Below are 25,440 nucleotides of genomic sequence, written 5' to 3' on the forward strand. Positions count from 1 at the left end.
GCCTTTACTTCACCTGGACCTTTTGACAGTGGGAAGAACGACAGACAAGGGAACATTTGGTAAGAGCCCCGATGAAGCAAAAAGCAGAGTTAGAGGGACTAAAATTGAGTGGAATGCACCACTTCTAGTGAGAGAGGGTTGTTGGAGGGAATTTCAGGTGACCATTCTGCTTGGGCGCCCTTTGTTGGAGTTTGGAAAACTGCAGCAAAGAAGTCCGTAAAATCTCCTTCAGTGGGGAGTCTCTCTGATTTTAAACACAGGAATACATCCTGAAATCCCAGCTTTGTTGAGAGCATGTTTGTCTTGAGCTTTTGTCCATGTATTGAGCTGTTGTAACTCAAACATTTTAAAATCGCAGCCTGGCATTTGGAAGTGAAACACACTGATGGTGCTGATACATTTTCTAATACCTAGACAGTAATAAATAGTTTTGATTAGTTCAAATATTTGCCCTGAGTATAGTTTAAAAAAATCACAAAAAACCCTAATCCCATTCTGTTTATAAATATTACACTTAAAAATAATGGGATTCTACTCAGAATTAATATTTCTGAGTGGCATGTTGACTGTATATTGATTTTTACTTACCATATGGCATCACTCACTCATTGTACAGGTGTTGTAAGGTGAAGCAGGGGAAGAGTTCAGGAGAAGGCTGGATGAGTTTACAGAGGAAAAGTCCTTTGGGAGTAGTGAGTAGGTAGGCTTCTGGCTGACGAAGTTCCCAAGCTGCAAATAGATGGAGGCCAAGAGGCTACTTAAGGAGAGGTACTGTATGTGCTTTCCCTTTCATGTACCTTCCTTTCCTAACTCTGTTCTTGGCCACTGTTGGAGACAGTTGGATCCATCCTAGATGGATCTTGTTCTAACCCAGTATGACCACTCTTACTTCCTCATGTTTGTGTGGCGACAGAATGCCAGTGCTTGTAATCACAGCATCGATACACAGCAAATGATTTGTGGACTTAGCTTAGATCTAAGCCTCTCGATAAAGCTAACAGTACAGAACAGGATGAATCTGAAGGAGGTTGGGCAGCCAGGTCCATTCATGACTTTAGGGTTATTAGTGGAGAAGAGTCACCATGCAAATGGAAGTCCCTAAAAATAACTCCAGTGTATGTTAAAGCAATTGGGATGTGCTAAAAGGACTGGAATAATCAATAGAAAAGAACAAAGCCAGGGGAACTGACTGCAAACTTTTCATGAAGCTAGTTTCAAAAAAGAATTAAACAGAAAACAGGAAGCATCAGAGTGGTGGTTTGTAGAAACGGCATGTGTAGGAAGAAAAACCATAAAGAGGAACCAAAATGCAAGTCTCATAGTGAAAGTAAAAAACCCAAATATATGTTATAACTGCCTTCATTGCGATAAAGGAACCCAGGGAGAATTAGCTGGAATTGATTGACTGTCCTGAAGTAGCTAACTGATTGAAAACTTACCTCCTTGCTCTTTGCTAGTAAAACTGAAATCCTAGATTTCCTGGCCAGTGAGTTTAAAACTTCATCAGCAGGTAACTTATTAACTTCATCAGTTGTGTTGAGGGAGCAAAACCTTAGGCAAGTGTCAGAGGGCAGAATGCAGAGAAGTAGAAATCCTTAAGGAGTGGTGTGGGAAATGGAGGCGTGTAGCTGCTGCAGTCCCTAGGGACAGTGTTGCGGCCATAAAACTCTCCAGAGACACGTAAAGAGAAGGAAGGAAGTGATGATGGGTGGTTATAGGTAAGGGACAGAAAGGGGAACCTTCTTTTCCAGTCACCCCTGTTTGATGTAAACCTTGTGGTTGTTGATTCTCTGTATGGAGCCTCATACTGGTTTAGTGCTTGGTTGTCTGGGAGCTGTAGGGACACACCAAAAAGTGGTGAATTCAATACGGAGTGTTGCTCACACCAGCAATTTGCACGTTTGTACTATGGAGGTAACAGTGCTGCTTTGAGTCGTGTGTCACCTCTGAACACTGGAATATTATTAAGAAGAAGAAAGATGAAAGAGGATCCAGGGAAGTGAAGATGGAGCACTAGGGGATTTGACCTCAGCTGAAGGGGAACTGTTAAACATGCACTACTCGGGATTAAACCAGCAAACAGGGCTGGATTTGTAATTGTTTGGAAGTATGTGAGTTACCACACTGAATAGCAGGGATCTCTTTTGCGTCTATAGAACAAAATGAAGCATTCTTTGTTAGTCTTCCATTAGAAAATTAACCAGGTTGGGATTTGCACCAGTAGTTGCCCTTCCTCATATGAAAAGGGAGTATTGTCACAGACTTGAGTCATGTCTCTGCATCTGAGCTGACTTCCTAGGCGCAATTAACGTGTACTAAATTCTTGGCGATAATTAGGAGTCAACTCTTGCTTTCTGCAGCAGTGTCTTTGCGCTGCAGGCACGTACTGGTAGAGAAGTAGAGGGTTGCTGCCATTTCATTTCACAGCTCCACAAGATGGTGTTAGGCAGTAGTCCCTGCTAGTACAGGATGAACTTCAACCAGAATTAGGGGCAAGTGCTCAATTACTTCCTGCCAAATCTGTGCACAACCCATACTCTCCAGAGGTGTCTCCTCAGCATAATGTCAGTGAGGTAATGAACGATGTGTCCCGGGTGGAGGCGTTTGTGCCAGCTCTCCTTGTTGGAAAGAACAGCCCCTATTCTTATGCCAAACATTTGTAGGGTTTCCATTCTGTTCCTCCAAAATGATGTCTAAATCCAATGCATTTCAGTAAAGTTAAAAGGTGTGGACCTATTTTTCTTCTTAAGATGGTTTACGGATTTCCCAACTTGGCCAGCCTAAGGTGCATTCAGTTGGAAGAGAGAGTAAATGAAGTAAGTTCTGGAAGGTCTAACGAGCTGGAAAATAGTGTGTCATGCAAGGTTTACATAGATGTCCAGAGCCCTCTTTCCACCCTATACTCAGTGCATAGAGAAAGTCACCTGGTTTTCAGGTCAACCATTTTCTACGCTGTAAAGCCTGCATGAAGAGAAGATGAAAAGAGCTACTTCTTCCTAGCATTAGCAGCTTTCTCCCCATCCTCTATGGTTTATTGCTTGTTGGTCATTAGGTGTATTGGAGTTAATTAGTTGGAAAGGGAAGCTTGAATCAAAGATTGACAGGCAGCAGAGAGGAGCCATGCATACACACTGTGTGAAAGAAACGAGTAGAGGAAAGGAAGGATTTTGTGGGTCACAGATGAAGTCCAGGCTGTAAACAGTCAGCATACAATGGACTTTGTGAAAGAAGGGCCTTGAAGTGTGGATACATTCAAGCAGCCTGCTGGGAGGTGCAGGTTTAGTTGGTCTGTAGTTTCTTCAAGCTGACACCAAACTGACAGTTACAAAAACTCAGTAGACTTAAAAAAAACAAACTGAGAAAAAAAAACCCAGACAGACGTCAGAACTAACATCATAAATATTAGTGAGCACTTTTTTAAAGGACAGTACCAGGATACCCAGAGGCGGAAGGTGTCCTGTCTACTAGACAGACATCAATAATTTATCCATTTGTGAACAGGGGTTTTGGGGCAAAGAGCAGAACAGGAAATTAAAAAAATGTGCAGGGACAGATCCTCAGTTGGTGTAAAATATAACTCATTTGGATTGAATGGAGCAGTGACAGTTTTCAGCAACTGAGGATACAGTTCTCTATTTTTTGTGTAGACACTATCCCCTGTGATGGTAAAGGACAACACATGAGGATTCCTCCTCACATTCCTCTGTACTGGCAGCAACAGCTGATAGACTCAGTCTCCTGGAGGCCGCAGGCTGCTGCGGAGTGGGTGAATACTCAGGGACCTGAGCTGCTGCTACTGCACCAATAGACATGTGGGGTGGCCTGTCCCTCTGGATTCAGGAGAGCTTCACCTCTGGCCTTCCAGACCACTAGGCAGCAGCAGTAACTGTTGGGTTACCTGCATCACAGTCTGTGTGAGCACAGGAAAGATGGTCAGCAGGCTAATGCTGTTCTGAATTTTAAGTTTCTAAAAACACAGATAAGAAAATGTAATAAAACCCTAGGTTTTATGCAAACAACAGAAAATAGTAGAGGTGGTGGGATGCAGCTGATAAAATGTTGGACACTATAATTATTCTTAGTGAAGTTCAAGTTATTGTCTGTGGCAGCACCAGAAACATTAGCTGTCCTGGCTTCATGTTCACTTTTACAGTCCACCTATGCCTCTTTTTGAGGTGACAATGTTTTTTGTCACCACATCCAATCTCTTCCCAGGGTGCTTTGACCTTGTAACATTTCTGTCTGTGAAAGCTGAGAGTTCATTCATCCCTCAGCTCCAGGGTGTGTCCCGCATATGTGTGGGACGTATGTAGGTGACAAGTGTCAACTGAAGCAGAAGAGAAAGCTGGGCAGGGTTAGTGTCATGGTGTAACCCCAACTGGCAACAAAGCACCACACAGCCACTTGCTCACTCTCCCCACAGTGGGATGAGGGAGAGAATCAGAAGAGTAAAAGTGAGAAAACACATGGACTGAGATAAAGACCGTTTAATAAGTGAAGTAGAGGCCATGCACACAAGCAAAACAAGGAATTCATTTACCACTTCCCACGGGTGGGAGGGTGTTCAGCCATCTCCAGGAAAGCAGGGCTATGTCACATGTAATGGTTACTTGGGAGGACAAACACTGTAACTCTGACTGTTCCCCCCTTCCTCCTTCTTCCTCCAGCTTTATAAGATGAGCATGATGTCGTATGATACGGAATATCCCTTTGGTCAGTTGGGGTCAGCTGTCCCAGCTGTGTCCCCTCCCAACTTCTTGTGCGCCCCAGCCTGCTCGCTGGTGGGGTGGGGTGAGGAGCGTAAAGGGCCTTGACTCTGTGTAAGCACTGCTCAGCAGTAACTAAAACAGCCCTGAATTATCAACACTGTTTCCAGCACAAATCCAAAACACAGCCCCATACCAGCTACTATGAAGAAAATTAACTCTATCCCAGCCAAAACCAGCATAGTTAGGAAGTGCAGGAGCTCTGCAGCCTCCATGAAGGTCTGGGGCTTAAAGGATTGATGAATAGTGGCTACTGTTACCTTCTCAGTAATTTTGAAATGTTAGCATAAGCAAAAGGGAAGACCAAAATGAATGGTGGCAGGCCTGGAAGCTCAGGTAGCTCCTGAGGAAGGAAGCAATACATAAAGCTCCCCTAAGCAGGGAGAGGAAAGCACAGCAAGGTCTTGTGCAAGGGGAATATGGAGACTCTGGCAAAATCAAAAGGGAGGTGGGACGTGGACCTGCTGTGGCTTCCAGCAGCAACCCTATGGGGTCTCAGGCACAAGTACCAGTTAACGTCTGGATGGGACCCCTCTTTTGAGAAGGCTGCAAGGTACTGCTGAATGGTAGAGGAAAATGGGGTTAAGTTTCAAATACTGGCTCTGCTTTCTGGTGTTTTTTTGGTTTTTTTTTTGGCTTTGATTTAAGAACATGTGAATTTGCATTTTTCAATTACTTTTAAGCCTCCTTTGAATTCTTCAGTGGTCTTGTGCATTGTCTATGGCTGGCCCTGAATTTGGGAGTCCTGGTGTGTACAATGAAGACAGCCTACACATGCCAAACAAAATGCAGTCCCCTTGGTGTGTGATCATGTCCCCAGCATCTGGGGACTCAGTCGTCCTTGAGTCAGAGCAACCATATTTGGTTAAAATTGTCTTATGCTGTTGTAATCCATCAGATGCTGTTTGGTACTGCTAACTGGTTTGTGTCATCTGCCCGATGAATTCCTGGCTGGAAGCTTCCCTTTCAATACAAATATGCCTTGCCAGCCACTGAGCTTTTTATATGTGGTTTGGATTTGGTTTTGGGGTGGGGTTTTTGGGTTTTGTTTTTGGTAAGAATCTAGGTTCCTTAGTGCTGCCAAATAATCTTTCCTTCACCCGTGTGGTGCAGCATGTGGGGAGAGCAAGCCATTCCTGCCGTAGCTAGCTGCAGATTACAAGGTGGACACAGGGGTGCTCAGCTGTACAAAGGTCAAAGGCATAATGATAAAATACAAGTAGATTTCAATTAATGATCTTTCAAATCTCCTCAAACTGAAAGAGAAAAACACATGTAATGTCTAGGTGATCTCCACGCTGTCAGTCTTTAATTAGATACCTGAGGTAAAGTTTACCCTTGCAAGACAAGACAGCAAGCAGCATGGGCACCCTGTGAATAAAGAGCTTGTGTGAGAGCAAAGGGCATCTGGGCTCTGCAGCAGCACAATTCAGCACTGGAGGTTTCACTTCAAAGGCAGGGCAGCTGGAGGAGAGCAATGCTTTGGGCTGCTCCTGCGCCTGGGCTTTTAGTTGCATTATTATTACTTATTGGGTTGAGCTGTGAATCAAACCACTATGAAAAAAAGAGGCAGAAAAGAGCCGTTTATGATGAGCAGTAAGTACCATTGCTTGCAAATGCGTTTGTCCGTATGGTGGCTTCTAAGTGCCAGTAATGGGAAAAGAATGGCTTTGCTGCAGCTCTTTCTCACCTACTCTTTGGCAGATATGTGTAACTAAATGATCTCTCTGTTTTTTTTCTGTAATACAACAGGCCTCGTTTGTCCTCAGAGCAAGGTAATCTAGTGTTCCGTGCTGGCTCTAGCAAAAATATTGAATTTAGAACTGGACCACTGGGGAAAATAAAAATTAATGAAGACGACCTTGCAGAACTTTTTAGTCAGGTGATATAGTTACTTTTCCTTAATATGTTTTTGTTCTCAGTTTTGCATATTAATAGTTTAATTGTCTTAGCAAATGTTTAATGTGTTTTGCATGATTGTTATATTATCTGTCAGCACTCTAAGGTGAAAGTAAGCTATTGCAGACTTGTAATCATACTATTACAGAGAATAATTAAAAGATTAAATTGTGTATGCAACAGAGCTCTCTGTATTTAAGTATTAACTTTATAATACTAAAGCAAGAATGAAACTTTTCTAAGCTTTTGAAAAAGCAAGCTTGTTTCACATTACCTCTGTTCAAATTTAGGTGAGAGAAAGTAATGCAGAGATTCAGGAACTTAAAAAAGCCAATGGTGCTTCTCAGAATGTGTCCCGGCAGGTCGCTCTGTTGACCTCCAAGGTGAGACATACCCTTGTGTTATCCTCCAGCATTCCCAGTTTTCCATTTCTCAGATTAACATCATTACCTGATTCATTTTAGTATTTCTGGACTCCAGGGAACTGGGGCAGAGTCCATATTTAACATCAGCTCAGAGTCTATGTGTTATGTTATTCAGTAACTCTGAAGACAATGGAAATATTCCTGTAAATCCCATAATTTCCAGTTACCAGGATTGTTCTTTTGTTCACTGTCAATGCCTCTATGGACTATATCCTTTAATATTTATGGAAGTGAAATCCCACTAAATTCAGGAAGCGGGTCATATATGTGCTTATAGGTGTCACACAAACATTCCATTCTATAGGTGAAATGGACTACAGGGATGTGAAGTAAAAAGACCTGTGCAATAGTTTTGTTTCTTCGCTGCTACTAAAGATTTTTCTCCAACAGAAGATGTTGAAACCTTTGTCCGACTTGGTTTAAGTGTCTTGTTACAGTGTTGACACAAGTTCCCTATAGGAAAATATTTTATAGCCTAAGACATCTCCCCTTTGGCAAATTGTACTAATAGGTATCCATCATCCTTCCTGATTCAGTTTCAGCTTGCTGTTTGTGGTTATGGCCCACTGAGATATGGTGAACCTTTTCTTGGCTTTTGGTGTACTGTCTCAGACCTCCGTCCTTCACATGCACATGGCCACCCGAATGATCCCATTGGAAAATTCACATCCTCAGTGCTGAGCACCTGAGTACATCTTCACAAGACTTGAGTCTTGCTTTTTGGACCCAAACTGTGACATGTTTAGGCTGTCATTTTCTGAACAGCCTAAAACACTGAAATCCCAGTGAATGGGGCCTGATCTGAACCTCATTGTCACCTGATTTCACATACCGACTATTCTCTTTTCTCGAAAGACACTGTTGTGTTAGTCTGCCAGTGTTCAGCACATACCTCTGTGGTCACTCTCGAACCAAGCACAATGTAATTTGCATTTCTCTTGCAGATCGTGAGTCTTGACAACAAACTTCAAAGCTTAGAGCAGGTGAGTAAATGGGCAGCAAACTAGAGATCAAAAAAGAAAAGCCCCACCCCAAGTAAATAAAGTGAGGTTACAATGATTAAATAGCTAAATGATTTCTTTCCTCTCATGTATTTCTCCAGGAGAGGTTTTTTTGGTAACAGGAGGTAAAATAAAGCCAAGACCTGTAGAGGAGGTGAAATGCCTTCCTACAAAATATAAACTGCGTAGGAGCCTGCATTCCTTAAAAGGAAAAACAGTTGTAGGCTCAAGAACAACTCCTAGATACCGAAGAGAAGTAAACTCTTCCTTCACTGATCTGTCAAAATGAAGGCTAGAGAATTCAAACTGGATTTTATATTGTGCTGTTAGTAGCTAATTTTCAGTAGTCACCAACTTCTCTACTGAGTTTGTGACAAGCCACAGCTGCTATTAAAAGCAGTTGTCAGATGAGTCACAAGACAAGATAACACTCCATCTAGACTCACAGTCTGCTGCTGAAAAACAGCAATATTTACTTCTTGCAGACCTTTCCTCATCCTAGTGCTTGCAGCTGGCCATCCTGTGTAAGCCTAATCATACTAGTCTTTGTTTTGTATAGATAATGAGAGAAGCAGCTCAAAACCTTTACAAATCAACCTGGCTGGAAAAAAAAAAACACGGGACACACAAGAAAGAAAGAAGGGGGGTGGGGGAGTGGGAAATGGTTAAAACGTTTGTCTTGAAAATAAGTCTAATGAAACACTAAATAAGAAGAAACTTAATTTTCTGCACTTTCCCTGTGTTTCAGACTATCCAGGGGAAAGCCTGCAGTAGTAACCCCTGTAAGAACTCGGGGACCTGTGTAAACTCTCTGGATGGTTTCTTTTGCCTCTGTCCCAGCAACTGGCAGGTGAGTCTTTAGCCCCCCTGGATAGAGCATGTATTTTAACTCTAAGGATACATCTGTAGTTGTGGTGAAACACAGCATTTTAGGGTTGCTCAGGACAGAGTGAGATATACTGAACAGCAAAGCAGCAGTATCAAACTCATCGTTTGGTTGAAGGGAAGCACATGTGCTTCTCAACATATCAATATATACCAAAAAAAAATGAAGCCCAAACCATTGGGCCAAACTGTGCACTCTTGTACGTGGGTGCTGGCCCATGAAGTCAGTGACACTTGGCAGTTTCCACAGCAGAGAACTAGTTTGGTTTTTGCTGAGCAGAGCGAACTGGACATCATGCCTTGCTGTTGATCTTACGCAAGGATAGAGAGAGAATGAGGGGGGGGAGAGACGGATGTTTATTCCAGCTCAAACAAATGAAACAAATGAGGGTGTAAGTAATCAATCCTATTCTGAGTTTTTGAAATCCAAAGACTTCATTGGCAGAGGCGTTAGTGGTGCTGTTACATTCCCTAGAGATAGAAAAGTTGTATCTTCTTCTCAAAGGCTCTCAACCTGAAAGTCATCCCAGCAAGATTTGAGTCAAAATTGCTGTGCTCTCAGTCTTAACAAAACAGCATCTCCCGGTAGAAGCAGTCTGAAAGTTTTCTGAGTCTTTTGCTATGGAGTTAGAAAGTAGGGGGGATGACAGTACTGTGCTGTTACATATGCTTTCTACAAACATCTGAAATATTTTATCCCTCATCTGACTGATAACCAGGGTCACAGAAACACAGATGAAAATAGAGTTTTGCTATAATATTTCATAAGGGAAGCTGTGTTGATAGCGGCCCATGGTTTGTATAACTTTGGAAACTATATTAAACATTGGCTGCATGGTTTGCTTCATTTCTCAGTTATTTGGAAAATAAACTGGGTTTCCATTTCATCTTAGGGCCTCCTGTGTTCAGTGGATGTTAATGAATGCCAGATTTATGCTGGAACAGCGTTAGGCTGCCAGAATGGAGCCACTTGTGTGAACACGCCAGGCAGCTACAGGTAACTTTTCCAAACTATACACAAAAACCCTATGTAAAATACTCTGCTATTTTGGTGCCCTGTATCACTCCTGCAGCACAGGTTGTAGGAATGTCTGTTTAGTATCTATGCACTGTAACCCCTTGCAGTCTGAGAGAATATAAAATCATTAATACATGGTACACCCGAGCCCACCACAGGCACAGGAGGCCCTCTGAAGCCATTGTCTGCTTCGACACAGAGCAGCAAGAACCAGCTTTATCACACAGCTGTGCTGCGAAAGGAGGCTGCAAATTGGACACTGGCTCCTGTGACCTGGCTCTCTGTTGTAGGTGGAGGTACTTTAATGGGAATTTACTGCACCATGGCGTGCCGATGGGGTGGTGAGATGTGGCATGCTGGTCTGTAACCAGTCCCTGCCAACGTGCCTACCTAGCACAGCCACATTAGCATCCCTCCTCTATCACCTATCCCTTGAGGCCAGAGGGAGCGAGGGAGATGAAGGAGGTAAACAGGAGCAGAGCTTCAGCCCAGCACAGGCTTTGAGTTGCTGGAAAATCTCCTGGATATATGGGCACTGGGCACTCTTGATCACTGGCATTCCCAGCATACCGCATCACTCTGAGAAATGTTTTCACCCCCTCCAGAAATACAGACCCTGCTGAGACTGCAGCAGAGCAGGCAACTCACAGTGCTGCCAGGCAGAAAGGGAGTAGAAATCCTGTCTGCAGCCCACCGGCCACGAGGGTGCCTGGGCTGCCCGTGTGCAGACCCCCAAAGACATGAGGTCCCTGGAGCAGACCCTTCTCTGGCTGTGCCCAGCTCCTTAGGAAGCATGCTCTTGTTTACAGGGCAGGTCAGCCTGAATGTTCTGCATCTTATTTTACGTAACGTCAAATAATGTGATAACTAACTTTCAGATATAATACAAAACTGTCCCTGTGCAGTGGGAACAAGCATGCTGGATAGCATGCCACAGCTCCCTGCAAAGCATTTTGTCTCCTGCTTCAGCATGAAAATCTTAGCCCCCACAAATATTTGCTTGGCATAACACTGGCTTATAGTGCTTTGTCAGTTCTTGGAAGAACCTCATGCAGGGGAAGTTCTGCAGTGCTCCACACAATCAAGCATTAACACAGGGTCTGCTGAGGTGTCACTGGTACATGATGCTCCTGTCCACTTTTCTTTGGTTTTAAAGGATGTTTCTAGCTTGTCTGCAGCTGTCCCCAACACAGACATTTGTTGAGGAAACTACTCATGAAGCCTTTACTTGTTGTTTGTTACTGTGCTCAGCGATGTGATGTACAGGTGTGTGACTAAATCAAGGTTTGAGAGGACAAACCCTCTGCCTTTCTTGCAAGTGTTTCCATTGTGTTAGTACAGTCATGATTCCTGTAAGTTTGTTCCCCAATGTAGTTCTTGCCCTCCCTGGTACTTACTGAATCAGTGCTTCCTGAAATGAAGTAAGAACTCTTCATAAGTCATTCAAATCTTAATATTACTGCTCTTGCATTATGCCTTCAGGATTATTGAGGGCACTGAGGGATTACTGAGTCCTTTCCCCAACTCCATTGTACTGTCTTCAGTCTCCCTTCACATACTGTCTGCCTGTCTTCTGAGTGCTCCCCAGTTGCTAAATCCAACCCCAGGTAGAACATGACATAGCTCTCTGTTCTTTGCAACAACTGTGAGAACATTGCTGCTAGTTTTTCTGAGGCCCAGCAACCCATGTCACCCCACTCCTGCTGTGGTGTAATTAATATGGACCAGTGGGGACTGCAAGTAAAGAAAATGGGAATACTTAACTTTCCATAGCCACCACTGACAGTGCCAAGGGAAGGGCAGTACTGGGTCAGGTACTGTCAAATGGAACGTAATACAGTCTTCCCTCTGTATTCAGATTCTTTATCTGGATGCTTCAAGCCATAATTCAGGAAGGCACTAAAGCATGAGGGAAAAAAAGAAGGTGTTCAGGAAACACCTTCCTGAATCAGGACCTTGACAGGATATTGCATCACTTGGATGAAAAGCTGTGAGAGTCCCCAAGTTTATCAGATGTTTGTGCCAGATTCAAAATAATGAGGGCCTCATCCCAATGTGTCGTCAGCAGTGGGAGAGAACCAGGGCAGTGCCAAGCAGCAGTGCATCTCAATTTGGCTGAAGGTCCTTGTGGCATGACCTACTTCTTGAAGCTGTTTTCAGCAGCTTCAGATGGGTAACAGATTAATCTTTGCCGGACTAGGCAGGAAACAGTGCTGTTGCCCTCCTCCTTGGAGGCTGTTCTGACTGCCTTGTTGTGTCCTTTGGAGTTGAATGTAAAGCTCTGATGTACTTTGAACATACAAAGGTCATCCGGTTCCTTGACCTGTTGCCTCTCTGCCTGCCCAGGCTGAGCTCCCGCACTGTTGCAATGGTGTTGGTCTATCTGCTGTCTCTTACAATAAAGGCCATGCTGTCTTACAGTACTGCAGACTGCAGTTAAGCATTAAGCTGTTGTGGGGTTTTTTACGCATAGGTTCATCTGGGTTGCCTGCCCTGGGTGCAGCATTTAGTTACCTGCAATTGGCTTATCAAACTGCTGTTTCAACTGAGCACGTGACATCGTGACAGGGACAGTAGCAGCTTATTAATAAATTGCTCCAAGGTCCAGATCAGATGCACTGGAATATCCTGATTCAAATTCTGCAGGTATCTGCTTTTATAGAGTGCTTTTTGTTAGCCACCTTAAAAGAAATCCAACAAAGGTGTGTACCTGCCAAACTTCTCTGTGAGGAGCAGGTGTCAGCAGGCATTGCAGCACAGAATTTGCATCCAAATAAGTGTCTTACTGTCATTTTAATAAACAGCTGGTGAACTGATAGGAGGCTTTCTGTGAGTTTTTGTCTGTTTCAGTTGTATTTCAGAGCCTCAGATTTGGCCCATGTGCAAGTAGAGGGCCGGAAAAAAGGGAAGCATTACCCAGTGGCATAGAAGCTCCCAATTTCAGTTCCACTGCATACGTACAGTGCTGTGACTCAGGTGTGCCCTGTAGATAACAATGACATGCAACAGGCAGCCTGCAGGCCAGATCCCCCCGGCAGGATGCATCCCTTCAGCCCACTACTTTGTTCTTCCCACCCCATCAGCCCCAAATGCTGCCTCCTGCCTGCCACACCTACCTGATAGCTTGCACCCTGAGGTGTGGGTCTGAAGGAACCCTGCTCCCTGGGACAGGCCAGACGTGGCATTTCTGCATGTTGCCAGAGGTAGGGGTTTATCCACTTGGCATCATATGAGGGTCATGAACTGGAACACAGGGTTTAGGTGGTCTCTGACTGAAATGGAGGTTTCCAGGTGCATACTCTGCTGAAGTCTCATGATAGACGTTTAATTTTTTTCTGGATTTGCACTTATGAATGTAACAGAGGGCTGTGGATTCTCCCATAGAGTCAGACAGTCATGGAAATGTGCAAGTCTCCCATGATTTTTGAGTCTCTGCTGAACAGGAGCCTTGCATCTGTTTGTTAGTATAGCTAAATAGACGGATTTCATATGATCAAAAGAGTGGGGAACAATATCTTACCATGGCAATATATGATCTTTAAGTGCTATTATAAAGACATTTTGATTTTTCTGTCTGCTTTCACCATTAGCTGCTCCTGTACTCCAGAAACCTATGGGTCTCACTGTGCCTTGAAGTTTGATGACTGCCAGGGAGAATCTGAGACACTCTGTGGGCATGGCATCTGCATAGATGCAGACAGGGATCAGCCCAATAGGGTAAGGAACGATGTATAAGTCTCATTGTATAGCACACCACGAATAAGCAACAAATAATGGTGAGCACCACAAAACTGCGTCGCACACACTGCTGCTGAAAAACAGCAAGGAATGCCACTGTACAACACAACCTAACCTCTCTGTTCAACATACAGTTGAATGGTTTTCTGGAGCAAGCCAGCTCATTCTTTCCCAGAGAGAATCTGACTACAGGGTGTTCACTCCAAAGGGACATACGGAACATGCCAGCTTTGGCTCTTTCCACTCAGAGCAGCCCTCCAAAACTACCCTGCCAAGCCTGTGCTCCTTAACACTCCTATACACCGATGCACCATTCCAGACACACCACATATTCTTTGTGCTATGCTATGAAATAATTTGTTTGCTCAATTTGTAGAAGTTTTCACAACTCATCATTTCTTTTCTGCTCATTTTTTGTGGAAAAAGCTTTTCAAAAGGGTTCAGTGATGGCTTAACAGTGTCTGCTCCTGTGACAGTCAACAGTAAAACTCCTATTAGCTTTAATTGGACTGAAGTGAGATAAATGCTGAAATCTGGCCATTAGTAAAGTTTATGAGAGAAAAATGTTTTCGTCGGAAAAAAAAAAAGTATATTTGCAATTTGATGTCAGTGCTGCACATTGCACCTATTACTGAGCAGTTTGCTTAAAAGAAAACAGCCAAGCTGATTTCAGGTTGCTTACACTGATCTGTTTACCCTGGTTACAAAGCAAAGTGATGACTTTTAATTATGTTTATGTACAGCTCATAATTGCTGTTCATTTTTTCTGGGAACTTAATGAATGAGCCTGTTGTTGCTTCAGTAATCTAAATAGGTAAATTAAGGGGAAGAAATGGACTGAGAAAACTACCAGTGCAACTTTTAAAACAGAATGTGTAAACCATGTAATGCTCTGAAAGCTTTAGTTTAAAAGTTTTATAAAATTAACTCCTCCTGCCCTTTTCTTGACTGTTCTGTCTTAAATATGTAATGTGATGTTTGCTGTGGCAGCCCAAGTATCGCTGTATCTGTGACACTGGCTGGATGTCCCCTCCTGGCAGCCCTGCCTGCAATGCTGATGTAGATGAATGCAGCCTCCCTAATCGTCCATGTTCACAGAATCCGCCTGTGCAGTGCCACAACACACCAGGCTCCTACTGGTGTGGTCCCTGTCCCACAGGTATCAATCACATCCTTCTGTGCTCTCATATGGGAGGGGGTGGCAGCAGGTAGTATTTCCTGTATGTCACATGCAGAGGATCCAGATGAGAATAATTCCATGAAATGCTTTGGTCTGTAGTCTACAGAATAAATGCCTACAGGATGTGTCTTGTCTAGGTAACACAGGCAGTGGAGTCTTAACACACGGGTTTATCCCATCCTAAACTGATCATCTAAGTAGGTCTGCTGTACCTCATGTTTGTCATGTCCTATTCCCTTTGTGTAATCGGTCCTTCCTGTCCCTATGCTCACTGTCCTAAGGCAATATAAAAATCTAACTGTCCCCTCAAGCCATACAACCTATGATTCCTCTTCCTCAGAGGGACTGGTCTTCCCTTGTGTTACAGAAGTGAGATTCAAAAGTTACATTTTTCTATTCTGAGAAAATATTTGGTCAAAGAAGAAAATGAAAGGTCAAGCATTTTCTCTTTTGATGTCTCTCCTGTGTTTCTTTTTAGGCTGGCAAGGAAATGGCTACAGTTGCCAAGACATTGATGAATGTCAGACTAATAATGGAGGCTGCTCAACAGTACCGATGGTTCAGTGTATGAACACAATGGGATCCTTCCACTGTGGGCTCTGTCCACCAGGTAAAATGGATATTTTTGTTGATAAAACTAGGAAAAGATTTAAAAGGTAAAGCTTCAACACATTTGAGCCTATTTTATGATACACTTAAGAAGCTGAAGATTGATTTTATAAAAAGAAGTATTGCACAAACAAAACAATACTGTAATATAAAGAGTCCAAGTATATTCAAAATGCTTCAGCTATTAATGAATGTTTGTAGAGTATGTCTGTTAATACATCCTCTGAAATGTGTTTCTCTTTTACTAGGTACATTTTTTTTCAGTGTTAGAGCCTGGATTTGACTTCCTTTAAAAGAAAAAGTTCATTAATGGGAGGCAAGGATTGCATAATTGTGATAGTAATTTCATTGTCTATGTTAATTGAAAGAATATCCTGTGTGCCATGACTCAACTGTATTTTCTGTCTTTAAAAAGCCTAGAGAATTGTTTGTCACGCTCTGAATGCTGTCTAAGAGGGCAGTGTTTCCATTGCAGTACTAGTCAAGCAGTCGAAGTGGTGACTTACATCTGTATAATTTGTGGTTTACGATCTGAAATTCTTTGAGATGCATGATATCAATATTAGAAGTACCAGCAGGAAAAAGCATTTCTAATTGACCTTTCAGTTGCTATTTATGTGGCAAGAGACTGCAGGTAGTGAAGGCTCTCAGCTACTGAGTGCTGAAGAGCTATCGCCACGCTGGAAACATGGCCTCAGAGTAGTTTCGATGTGGTGCCCTGAACCCCAGCTCTGGTCGTGCTGCAGCGCTTTGGCCCTGCTGAGCCTCCCGAGAGGGGCTGGATGTTGTGTTTGAGAGCCTCCGCTCTGGCATGCAGCAGGAAGCCCGGAGGTGGTTGGGTCTGGCTGGGTGCAGACGTGTAGGGGGAAAAGGACATGAAAAAAAGGCTGAGAGATCTCAGCTCCTATGGCCTCACTCTGAACCCACCTATATCTGGGTAATACTAATATACCTTTTTTTCTAAAATCATGGGAGGATTTAATTACGATTGGAATCAATCCCTGCATGTAGGAACCACAACTAATATGATTTTTTTTTTTTTTTTACAGCACTGATCTCAACTTTGTCTTTTTAACTGCAGGCAAATATGTCTTTACACCATAAATAATTTCTTTTTCTCATCAGTTGATTTTTTTCCTGTCAGTTCTCAAGAACATAGGTTGTTACAGACTAACTGAGATTTACTTCTGAACAGGTTATGAGGGAGATGGACAAACATGTACCCATGTTGATATCTGCTCAATAAATAATGGAGGGTGCCATCCTTTGGCTACTTGTACCTCAGCTCCAGGTATGATGCCTTCTTAAGGACAGCTAATAATACCAGTGCGAATCTCAGGGAGGTTTTGGTTAGGTTCAACCTGCCTTGTAGCAATATATTTAGACTACAGCCCCTTCTCCACAGTCAGTTTTGCCTCACCCAAAGGAGTTTACAGGCAGGTTAGCTAAAGCTAGCGGGTATTTCCACAAACATTGAAAGGAATAGATTTAGGCTCTACCAAAGTGCAGATTTTGTCATAAAAACGTAGAGATTTTTAGCATTTCTCTTTGATGTAATTTTCCAATTTCAGCTGCTTTTTTTTTTATTCTTTTCCTTTCCATAAATTCCCTTTAACTGCTCCCACCACTTCCCACAAAGGTCACCTTGCACTCTCAGGTACCTGTAGCAAAGCAACACTAGGGATCTTTCCATGGTCAAACTGGACACTGCCAGGGGAACCCTATGAAAAGATCAAATAAGTTAGAATTCTGTAAAGTCTCTGCTTCAAAATGTCAAGGACCTTTACTGTGGTGGTTGCTACTGTAACTGTAACAAGGACTGAATTACTTTGTGTCTTGTCCCATCTCCCAAGGGCCAATACCATTTTGTTCCTGCGCATCTGGATACACTGGAAGTGGATATGGGCCAAGCGGGTGCTCTCCTCTCAGTGACATCTGTCAGCTACAAAACCCTTGTGCAAATGGGCAGTGCTTGGTAAGTGCTGGACTCCTTGCAGTTAGTGACAACGTTATGTTGTAGCTGCTAACAACAGGGAGACTGGTGAGACTGAAAGCTGAGTGCAGACATACTAAAGGTACAGAGGCAGGGTCAGCAGGTAGTGGGAGATACCTGGGGAAAACACAGTGAGTTTCAGGGTACACAAGTAATTTCTTTGTGTGTTTGAAATAGAGGCAGCAATCTTAGCACCAATAACCTGAGCAGTCGTAGCCGGTATCCCAGACTAGTGATGAGATGCTGGTGGGGGAGAACTGATGGATGACTGTCCCTCATGGGGCAGGAAGGTAATTTACCACCTTGGATCTTGGAAGAGTTATCCATGATACTAAAACCAGTACCTCTGCTGACCTTGAGGCTGCTAATATCCAGTACAGTTAGTTATGTGTACCTAGGCAGATCTTGTGAGAGCCCCCCTGGAGTCTGGGGATGTTGATAGGGATATAGAAAGGGTGCCATGTGGGAATTGATTGCACTGCTGCTGGTAGCTGAGTGTTCTGGACCTTTACTGGTTGGTGTTGTGAATTTATTCTCATGCACAGTGATCATTTAGTTTCGCCACATGGACCCTGTGAAGGCCTTTTGGCTTCCTCCATGAAGCGTGCTGTGCTCAGGAAAATCCACGCTGCAGACCTCAGGATTTTGATAATTCTGTTGTGGAGGATATTTATGATTATCGTTTTGGAGAAATATTTGCAAGTGGTAAATTTGTTTTTCCAGTAGATTCCATTTGTTCACATTGGTCTGCGTATATCCTCCTTTAGATGATCCTGGGAGGCAGGGGGGAAATGGGACATACAATATGGACTTGGCAGTATTAGCTTAACAGTTGGATTCGATGACCGTAAGGGTCTTGTCCAACCAAAATGATTCTATATGTCACCTTTCCCTTTTCCCATTTTCTGTGTGAAAGGAGATGAACCCTTCACTTCCCCTTCACCCCTTACCAGTATTCCTTCATCTCTTCTGTAGGTACCTATGGTCTTTTCACTCAGATATTTAAAGGACCTTTTGTGCCCGGATCTAACTGTAGGCAATCATGGCTATAAACTACTAAATAAAGACTGTAACACAGTCAGGTACTTCAGTAATGGGACTACAGAAGCATTTAATAAAACAGAGGAACTGCAGAGCTGTATTTGTCAAGTGTAATGGCAGATGAAATGTAATGTTCATTAAATATCAGCCAGTGCAGATCAGAAAACACCTTTTCACCTTCTAAAGGCACCTTTAGAGCCCTAAATACACATCAAAATCTTCTTCCATCATACTGAAAATCTCTGTTCAGGACACAGAGGACATGAACAGAGAATGGAAAAGGAAATAGGGAATACAGCACACCGATTGTATGTAATTGAAAATGGGATTATTAGCATGAACCTTGGAATACCGTGTTCTACTTTACCTGTTAAAAACACGTCTATAAAACAAAATATAAGAAAAGAGAACATGCAAAATGAAAAAAGCTAGAGATATGGAGTCTTGATTGTAAGGAGAAGTAGTAAAGCTTGAGACAGAAGAAATAGAGAAGAGCCATACAGAATAAGGAATAGTGCAGAGAAGGCAATGAAATTACTCCCATTTAACATCCGTCAGGGGGAAATGAAAGTTAACAGCCTGTGCAACTGCAGTGCAGACTTCCCAGAGAACAGGCCAGAGAAATGATTTATAAACCACTCTTATCTTGACTTGCTATTTATGAGATTATATGCCTGACTTGTTTCTAGGGTGATCTTTTAAAGCCAAGCAGACAGTTTTCTGAATGGCTAAATGAATACAGCTTTTGACTTTTTTAGAAAGTAATTTGAAAGAGCCCTGCAAAGAAATAACTTAATAGAAAAATCAAAGAGCTAGCTAATGTGATTAGGCTGTGGATTTATTTTGGTATTCACCAGTGACCATCAAGACCATTAAATTCCAAAGGTTTTATTTCTTTGCTCTGATACCTCCACATAAAGTAAGTGTAAATATCAGTCTTACTGCCAACTACATTGATTCCTTCCGTTGATCCATGCTCATTAAGTTTACTGCATTTGCATATACCTGTAGGCAACGATCTCTGGGTATTTCTGCCTATGTAATGCGGACTGGACAGGCCCTAATTGTACAGAGAACATTGATGAATGCATTAGCAACCCGTGCCAGAATGGGGGGAGCTGCACTGATGGCATCAACAGCTATTCCTGCGAGTGCACCAGCGCCTGGACAGGACCACAGTGCCAGACAGCCCAGCAAGGTATGGCTGGCATCTTCTTCCCAGGAGAAATGGGCCACCAGGCTTCAGCGACCAGATGCTTGGTGTATATGATTAATGTCAATAAGACCCAAGTTGTGATGGGGAAAAAAAGCTTCTTGGGGCCCCTTGGAGTCAGAGTCTTCTGTGAGGTTTGTTTATAGCTGCTTTGTTTAGCAATAACAGTGTAACAATAAAGTTGATCTGCAGGCGCACTGGCCAGACATCCTAAAATCAGGTCTCTGTTCCTGAGAATTGGCCTGCTAAGCTGGTTGGGAAAGAGGATCAGATATAAGGAGAACAGGTTTACAAGAGACTTTCTCTTCTGTGCATACTATTTCATTTGTTGTGAAGCTGAAAGGTCCTGAAATTTTTTGTTTAGCTGAAAAGCCAGAAAAGTTTTCAAACAGAAATTTAATGAAAGAAATGTTATCCATGAGAATGGGGAACTCTGAATTTTACAGTGACTGCAAGCGAGGTCCTGCCTTTAACATTCCTTCCTAATATAACTTTTTGTTTGGGATTTTTTTGTCATTAATCTTAATTAACCAAGTTCTGGCTAGCAGTCCAGTGAGCATCCCTGTGGCAACCGTCTGTCAGATGGCCCATATTTATCACAGGTTGCTGTGAAGAAAGCAGATTAATTTTTCACAGAATACAGAATGTAAAACTTTTATGGAACCACTGTGAAATATGCTGTTTTAGAGCTACTTCAGGCTCTTTCCTATTTTCCTTAAATATCTGACTAGTAATGTTTTATTATGAAGCACACATGGAAAAAAATATTTTTAACCATTCATGATAGAAGGGATAGAAAACCAGTTTTTGTTCAGTGAAAAATTATAATGTATCAACTTTTGGTTTAGTTCCCAACCAAGGGAAAAATAATACATTTTAGGACATGATAATTTTGTATCTCTTTGGGAAATGGTGAGACATTTGAGATGTACACTTCAAACAAAATCATATTCTTTTTACCATTCCTTTAAACAAAATACTTTGTTGCAGAGAATTAAATATTTCTTTAGCATCAATGCAATGTTAAACTACAGCTCCTTGGTGCACACTGTAGCTCTATGTGCATTGTATTTTGGGTACATTATGGACATATTTTTCTGTAGCTATTTGGGTTTCCCAGTGCACAGGTCCCGTTCATTGGATGACTCAGTGAGGGAAGAGACCATGGTGTATCATGGGAGGTATTATCAGACTCAAGAGTTCTGACCAAAAAGAATAAATGGGACAATAAAACATCTGGCAGATAACTTCTATAATGCAGTACTGCTGAGAAAGACAATTCTATATCATGTTAGCTTCAAAATGTTATTTCATTGTAGGAGAAAAATTTAAAGATTCAATGTAGAGCTATCCTTCTGGGAACAAACTAGTTTATGGACATTTTCCTGAGACAGAATCAACATCTTTTGCCAGTATCCACATATTCCAGCTAAAATTCTTTATTCTTTTTCTAGGAACTACTTTTCTCTCAGGAAGTAATTGTGCTCATTTTTTGTGATTTCATTCCAATTCAGAAGAAATCCTGAAGAGTCTTCCATAGAAGTATCTTCCACCCTTGTTTTAAATGTTTAGGAAGCCAAAGCTATGCTAGGAAGCTGGGGTTTGTTGAAGTCTGTATAATGATAGCACAAATTAATCCATTTAATTTTCTCTTTCTGCAGTTTGTGGAGGATACCTCTCAGGCTCCAGGGGGACTTTCAGTTACCCTAACAACCCAAACAGCCAGCGGTACAGCAGTGGGGTCAGCTGCGCTTGGCTTATTCAAACAAATCCCAACAAGGTAAAACAGAGTTCAGGTTAAAGAAACCCTCATTCTGCAGGAGGCCTCATCCCTTCAGAGCAAACGTGACCATCTTCATGCCACATGCTCCAATATTGTGATCCACTCCCCTCAGAATAAAGAGTTGTTTCAAAAAGAGCAAGTTTCAGAACCTTACAAGCCTCTGGGCTCCTTAGCCTCAGAATTTGACTGGGTTACGTTTTCAAGGTTTTCCTGTGCAGCTGTGAATAGCTGCATGAGAAAAGCTTTGCTGTGTTGGGCACCACAGTTGGTTCATGAGCTAAGTGACCCCAGAACAATTCCATTTTTCCAATTTCTGAGCACCAGAAATATGGAATGCTTAATTCTTGTTGGCAATAGGTTTGTGTAATAGCAGTATTTCAATTTTTTAAGTGTTAATTTTTAAATGTTACACTCACATATATAGTCTGATTCTGATCTGTAACTAACAATTCCACTTGTGTTATAAATAACAACTACAAAATACCCTACTTCATGCTTTAACGTGGAACTTCTTACTTGGGATCTAAATGTTTGATCTTTTTTTGACAGTTCATGGAATGAATTAAGTAGTTTTATAAACCCGTGGTTGCTAGTGGTTTATACAGCATGATATATACATATGTGATATATCCTCAGCTTTACTCATGACAGCCAATACTGTCTTCAGTATCTTAAAGCACATCCCTGAGGAATCTGAAGATACTTAAAGCTGTGCATGCCACTAAGTATCTAGAGTGGGCTTATGAGACACTGATTTTATACATGCAAAGAAGATAATTTCATTTTTTGACTCCCATGACAATGGGACAAGGATGAGAAATGTTAACTGTCTGATGAGAAAACTGCCATGGGAAACCTGGAATGAAGTATTTTATACTCTATTTCCGACCTTTCACATGGCTTGAAATATGCACATATACGTTTCACATATATAATGGACAAAGTCAAATGCTCTCAATTATTATAGACATTTCCAGACAACTTCCTGTCCAAATTCTTGCCTATCTTCTCTCTTTTTTTTTGACCCTTAAGATTCTGTAATATCTTCTTCTGTCCTGGAACTTTTTTGGGAATAGCATACTGGCTCCAAAGCTCATAGATTCTCACAGTTGCATGAACAAATACATCTGCTCTATGCAGAGTTACTGCCTGAACAGTCTCAGCAGATGGAAAAAAAGATTTCTTATTTTGCTACTTCCCCTTAGATCCTGCGTATTATTTTCCCATTCTTCCAACTGGAGACAAGTCATGACTGTAATGCTGTGTTCCTACAAATTCATGATGGGCCTTCAGCATCAACGCATATGCTGGGAAAATACTGTGGCTCCTCACCTCCTGAAGAGCTTTTCAGTTCCCACAACTCCCTCTATTTTTGGTTCTACTCAAGCCACACTGTTACAGCTGGAGGGTTTACTGTTCAGTGGGAATCTCGGGATCCTGGTAAGTTTTATGTAACATCGTGTAGTTTAGCATCTTCATAGCTTTGGAGAAAAAGAAACACTTGAAACATTAGGAGTGGTCCTAATGTCCTGTAGAACTGAAATGTAGACATATATGTAATTTTTAAATATTTAAACTGCACCTCTACACCTCTGCATGGAAAAAAAGCACCTTCTGCTGCTTTTTAAGGCTACTTTATACATCCTGTGAGGAAATCCCCAAAGGGCATGTGTTCCTGGAGATGCTGTTCTTGGGATTAGTTTACTTTTCTCTGAGCACTATCTAGTACTTTGAGCAGGCAACATTTTTGCCACTGACAATTTACAAAAGGTGAAAGAGGTTGAACCATGACTTCCAAACATTGTTGGGAATTTGATTTTAAATTATCTGTAAGGTTTTTGGTATGATTTGCTGTACATTTCTGCCTGAATTCTTGGCAACGTCACTTGCGTGATTCTTCCAGGAGGCCCAGCCATGCATTTCTAGATATAAACTCCAAATCATCTTGTGCAACATCAAGCACAAGATGATTTGTGTTCTGTGTATTGTCCACAAACAAAAGTGTGCATTGGGTTGTGTCTTGAAAGAACCATAGAGTAAAACATAGTGTAGAAAATCCAGGAGGGAAATGGTTTCTTTCTTTCTGGAAATATTTATTGAAATGCTTTTAATGTGATTTTTGGTGGTTTATTTTTCCTTTCAATTGACATTATTAGATAGATAATTACTAATTGACAAATATATGGATACTGAAAAGTGAAAACTGATCTTTTTTGGGGAAAAAAAGAAAAAGGCAAAGGGGGAGAGAAGTGTGTATGTGTATATATATATATATATATACATGTCTCTAAACTAGCTATTCCTTAGGTATAACACAAGTTACCCCTACCTTTCCCAACTGTTACGTTGAGAGGGATGGTTTTTTTATTAGAGGTATATAAACCAGCCTTCTCTCTAATTTTTTTTTTTAATGAAAACAGCCTTGTGCTAGGATAAAACATGGAGACTATTTACAAAGTACAGAAATTCAGATTAATTTTGTAAATTCAATCCAAAACACAGTGCTTTTGACCATTCTCCTAAAGATATTTCCATCAAAACTGGGAAAGAATCTTTCTTTTACTATGGAAATCAGGAGATATTTGGAGTTCTGCTTTTATAACTGAGTTGCAGAATTAATAGTAATTTTTAAAGAAAGAATAAGTTGGTTTGTTTGGCCTGATCTTTGTTTTTTAATTTATTCTGGAGCCCAAAGTGGTACCTGGTTTTGACACTACAGGAGAATTCATCTTCTGACCTGACATGTGGTGTTAAGGATTGTGTTCTTCCGTGTTTCTTTTCTGTTAGAATGTGGTGGTGAGCTGACGGGTACTTATGGCTCGATAAGCTCTCCAGGATACCCTGGTAACTATCCTGTAAACAGAGACTGTTTCTGGACCATCTCAACCAGTCCTGGCCTCCTCATCACATTTGCTTTTGGCACACTAAGGCTGGAACACCATGAAAACTGCAGTTATGACCATTTAGAGGTAAAATATAATTGTGGATTATGACAACATTTTATGGCTGTGTTACTGCAAAACAAGATATTTCAAAACTTTTTGTATGTGCAGAAGGGGGGACTGTTTGCAAATCCTGGGTTGAAATGTTCCTTTGAACTAACTTATTCCAGCCAGCACAATGAGATACAGGCAGTATAACAGAAAGGGAATGAGATCCTGCTCCACCAAAGTCAGTGGAAGCCTTGTGACTAAAGACGATTCAGGCCAATACCTGGTGGGAAACTTTCACTTCCTTAAAAAGCTCAGGCCCCTCGAGAGAACTTTTAGAGTGTTGGTACTGTTCACAGTTGGCACACATCTAATAATCCTAAACGCTGATCTATCATTCTGTCTAGATTAGAGATGGTCTTCTTCCACAAGACCCTGTCCTTGGCAAATACTGTAGCACTGGATCTCCACCCCCACTCCAAACCACTGGTCCATATGCATGGGTTCACTTTCACTCTGATGAGTTAGTTACTGATAAAGGCTTCCACATTCTCTATACAACATCTCCTGGTAAGTAAAATTCAGTGTTAAAGGTTGATCTGTTACATTCCCAATCCATAGCCAACAGCACATGAATGGATGTAATTAACACTTCCTATTTAATACAGAAATCCTCCTTGATTGGCAGCCATTGTATAGAGGCAGCCTAAACAAAGGGTTACTGAATTTGTGAATATCTCAATTGATGTATTTTTCTTCTTAATACAGCAGATCCAAGTTGTGGAGGAAATTACACGGATAGTGAGGGGATTATCACATCACCTTTCTGGCCTAACCCTTATGTCAACAACCGACAATGTATCTACATTATCAGACAGCCAGAGGATGAAAGAATATACCTCAACTTCACCCATATGGAGCTGGAGAGTCACACTGGTTGTTCATCAAATTATATTGAG

At 41.9% G+C, this 25,440-nt stretch overlaps 1 protein-coding gene across 1 annotated transcript; it reads left to right on the top strand.

The window, feature by feature from the left end:
* Positions 1-5,185: 5,185 nt before the first annotated feature.
* CUBN (cubilin (intrinsic factor-cobalamin receptor)) lies at positions 5,186-25,440 on the top strand (the record flags this gene model as incomplete). The annotated part of the gene is made up of 17 exons (XM_010157216.1): positions 5,186-5,319; positions 6,519-6,648; positions 6,956-7,048; positions 8,035-8,073; positions 8,840-8,941; positions 9,870-9,973; positions 13,585-13,711; positions 14,723-14,891; positions 15,391-15,522; positions 16,717-16,812; positions 17,375-17,496; positions 19,567-19,753; positions 21,430-21,548; positions 22,757-22,991; positions 24,339-24,520; positions 24,889-25,051; positions 25,250-25,440. Coding segments are annotated over exons 1-17 (2,325 nt in total), but the record flags the coding sequence as incomplete, so codon positions are not given.

Source organism: Eurypyga helias, unplaced genomic scaffold, assembly GCF_000690775.1.
Source record: "Eurypyga helias isolate BGI_N326 unplaced genomic scaffold, ASM69077v1 scaffold30098, whole genome shotgun sequence".
In the NCBI taxonomy this organism is placed as follows: Eukaryota; Metazoa; Chordata; class Aves; order Eurypygiformes; family Eurypygidae; genus Eurypyga; species Eurypyga helias.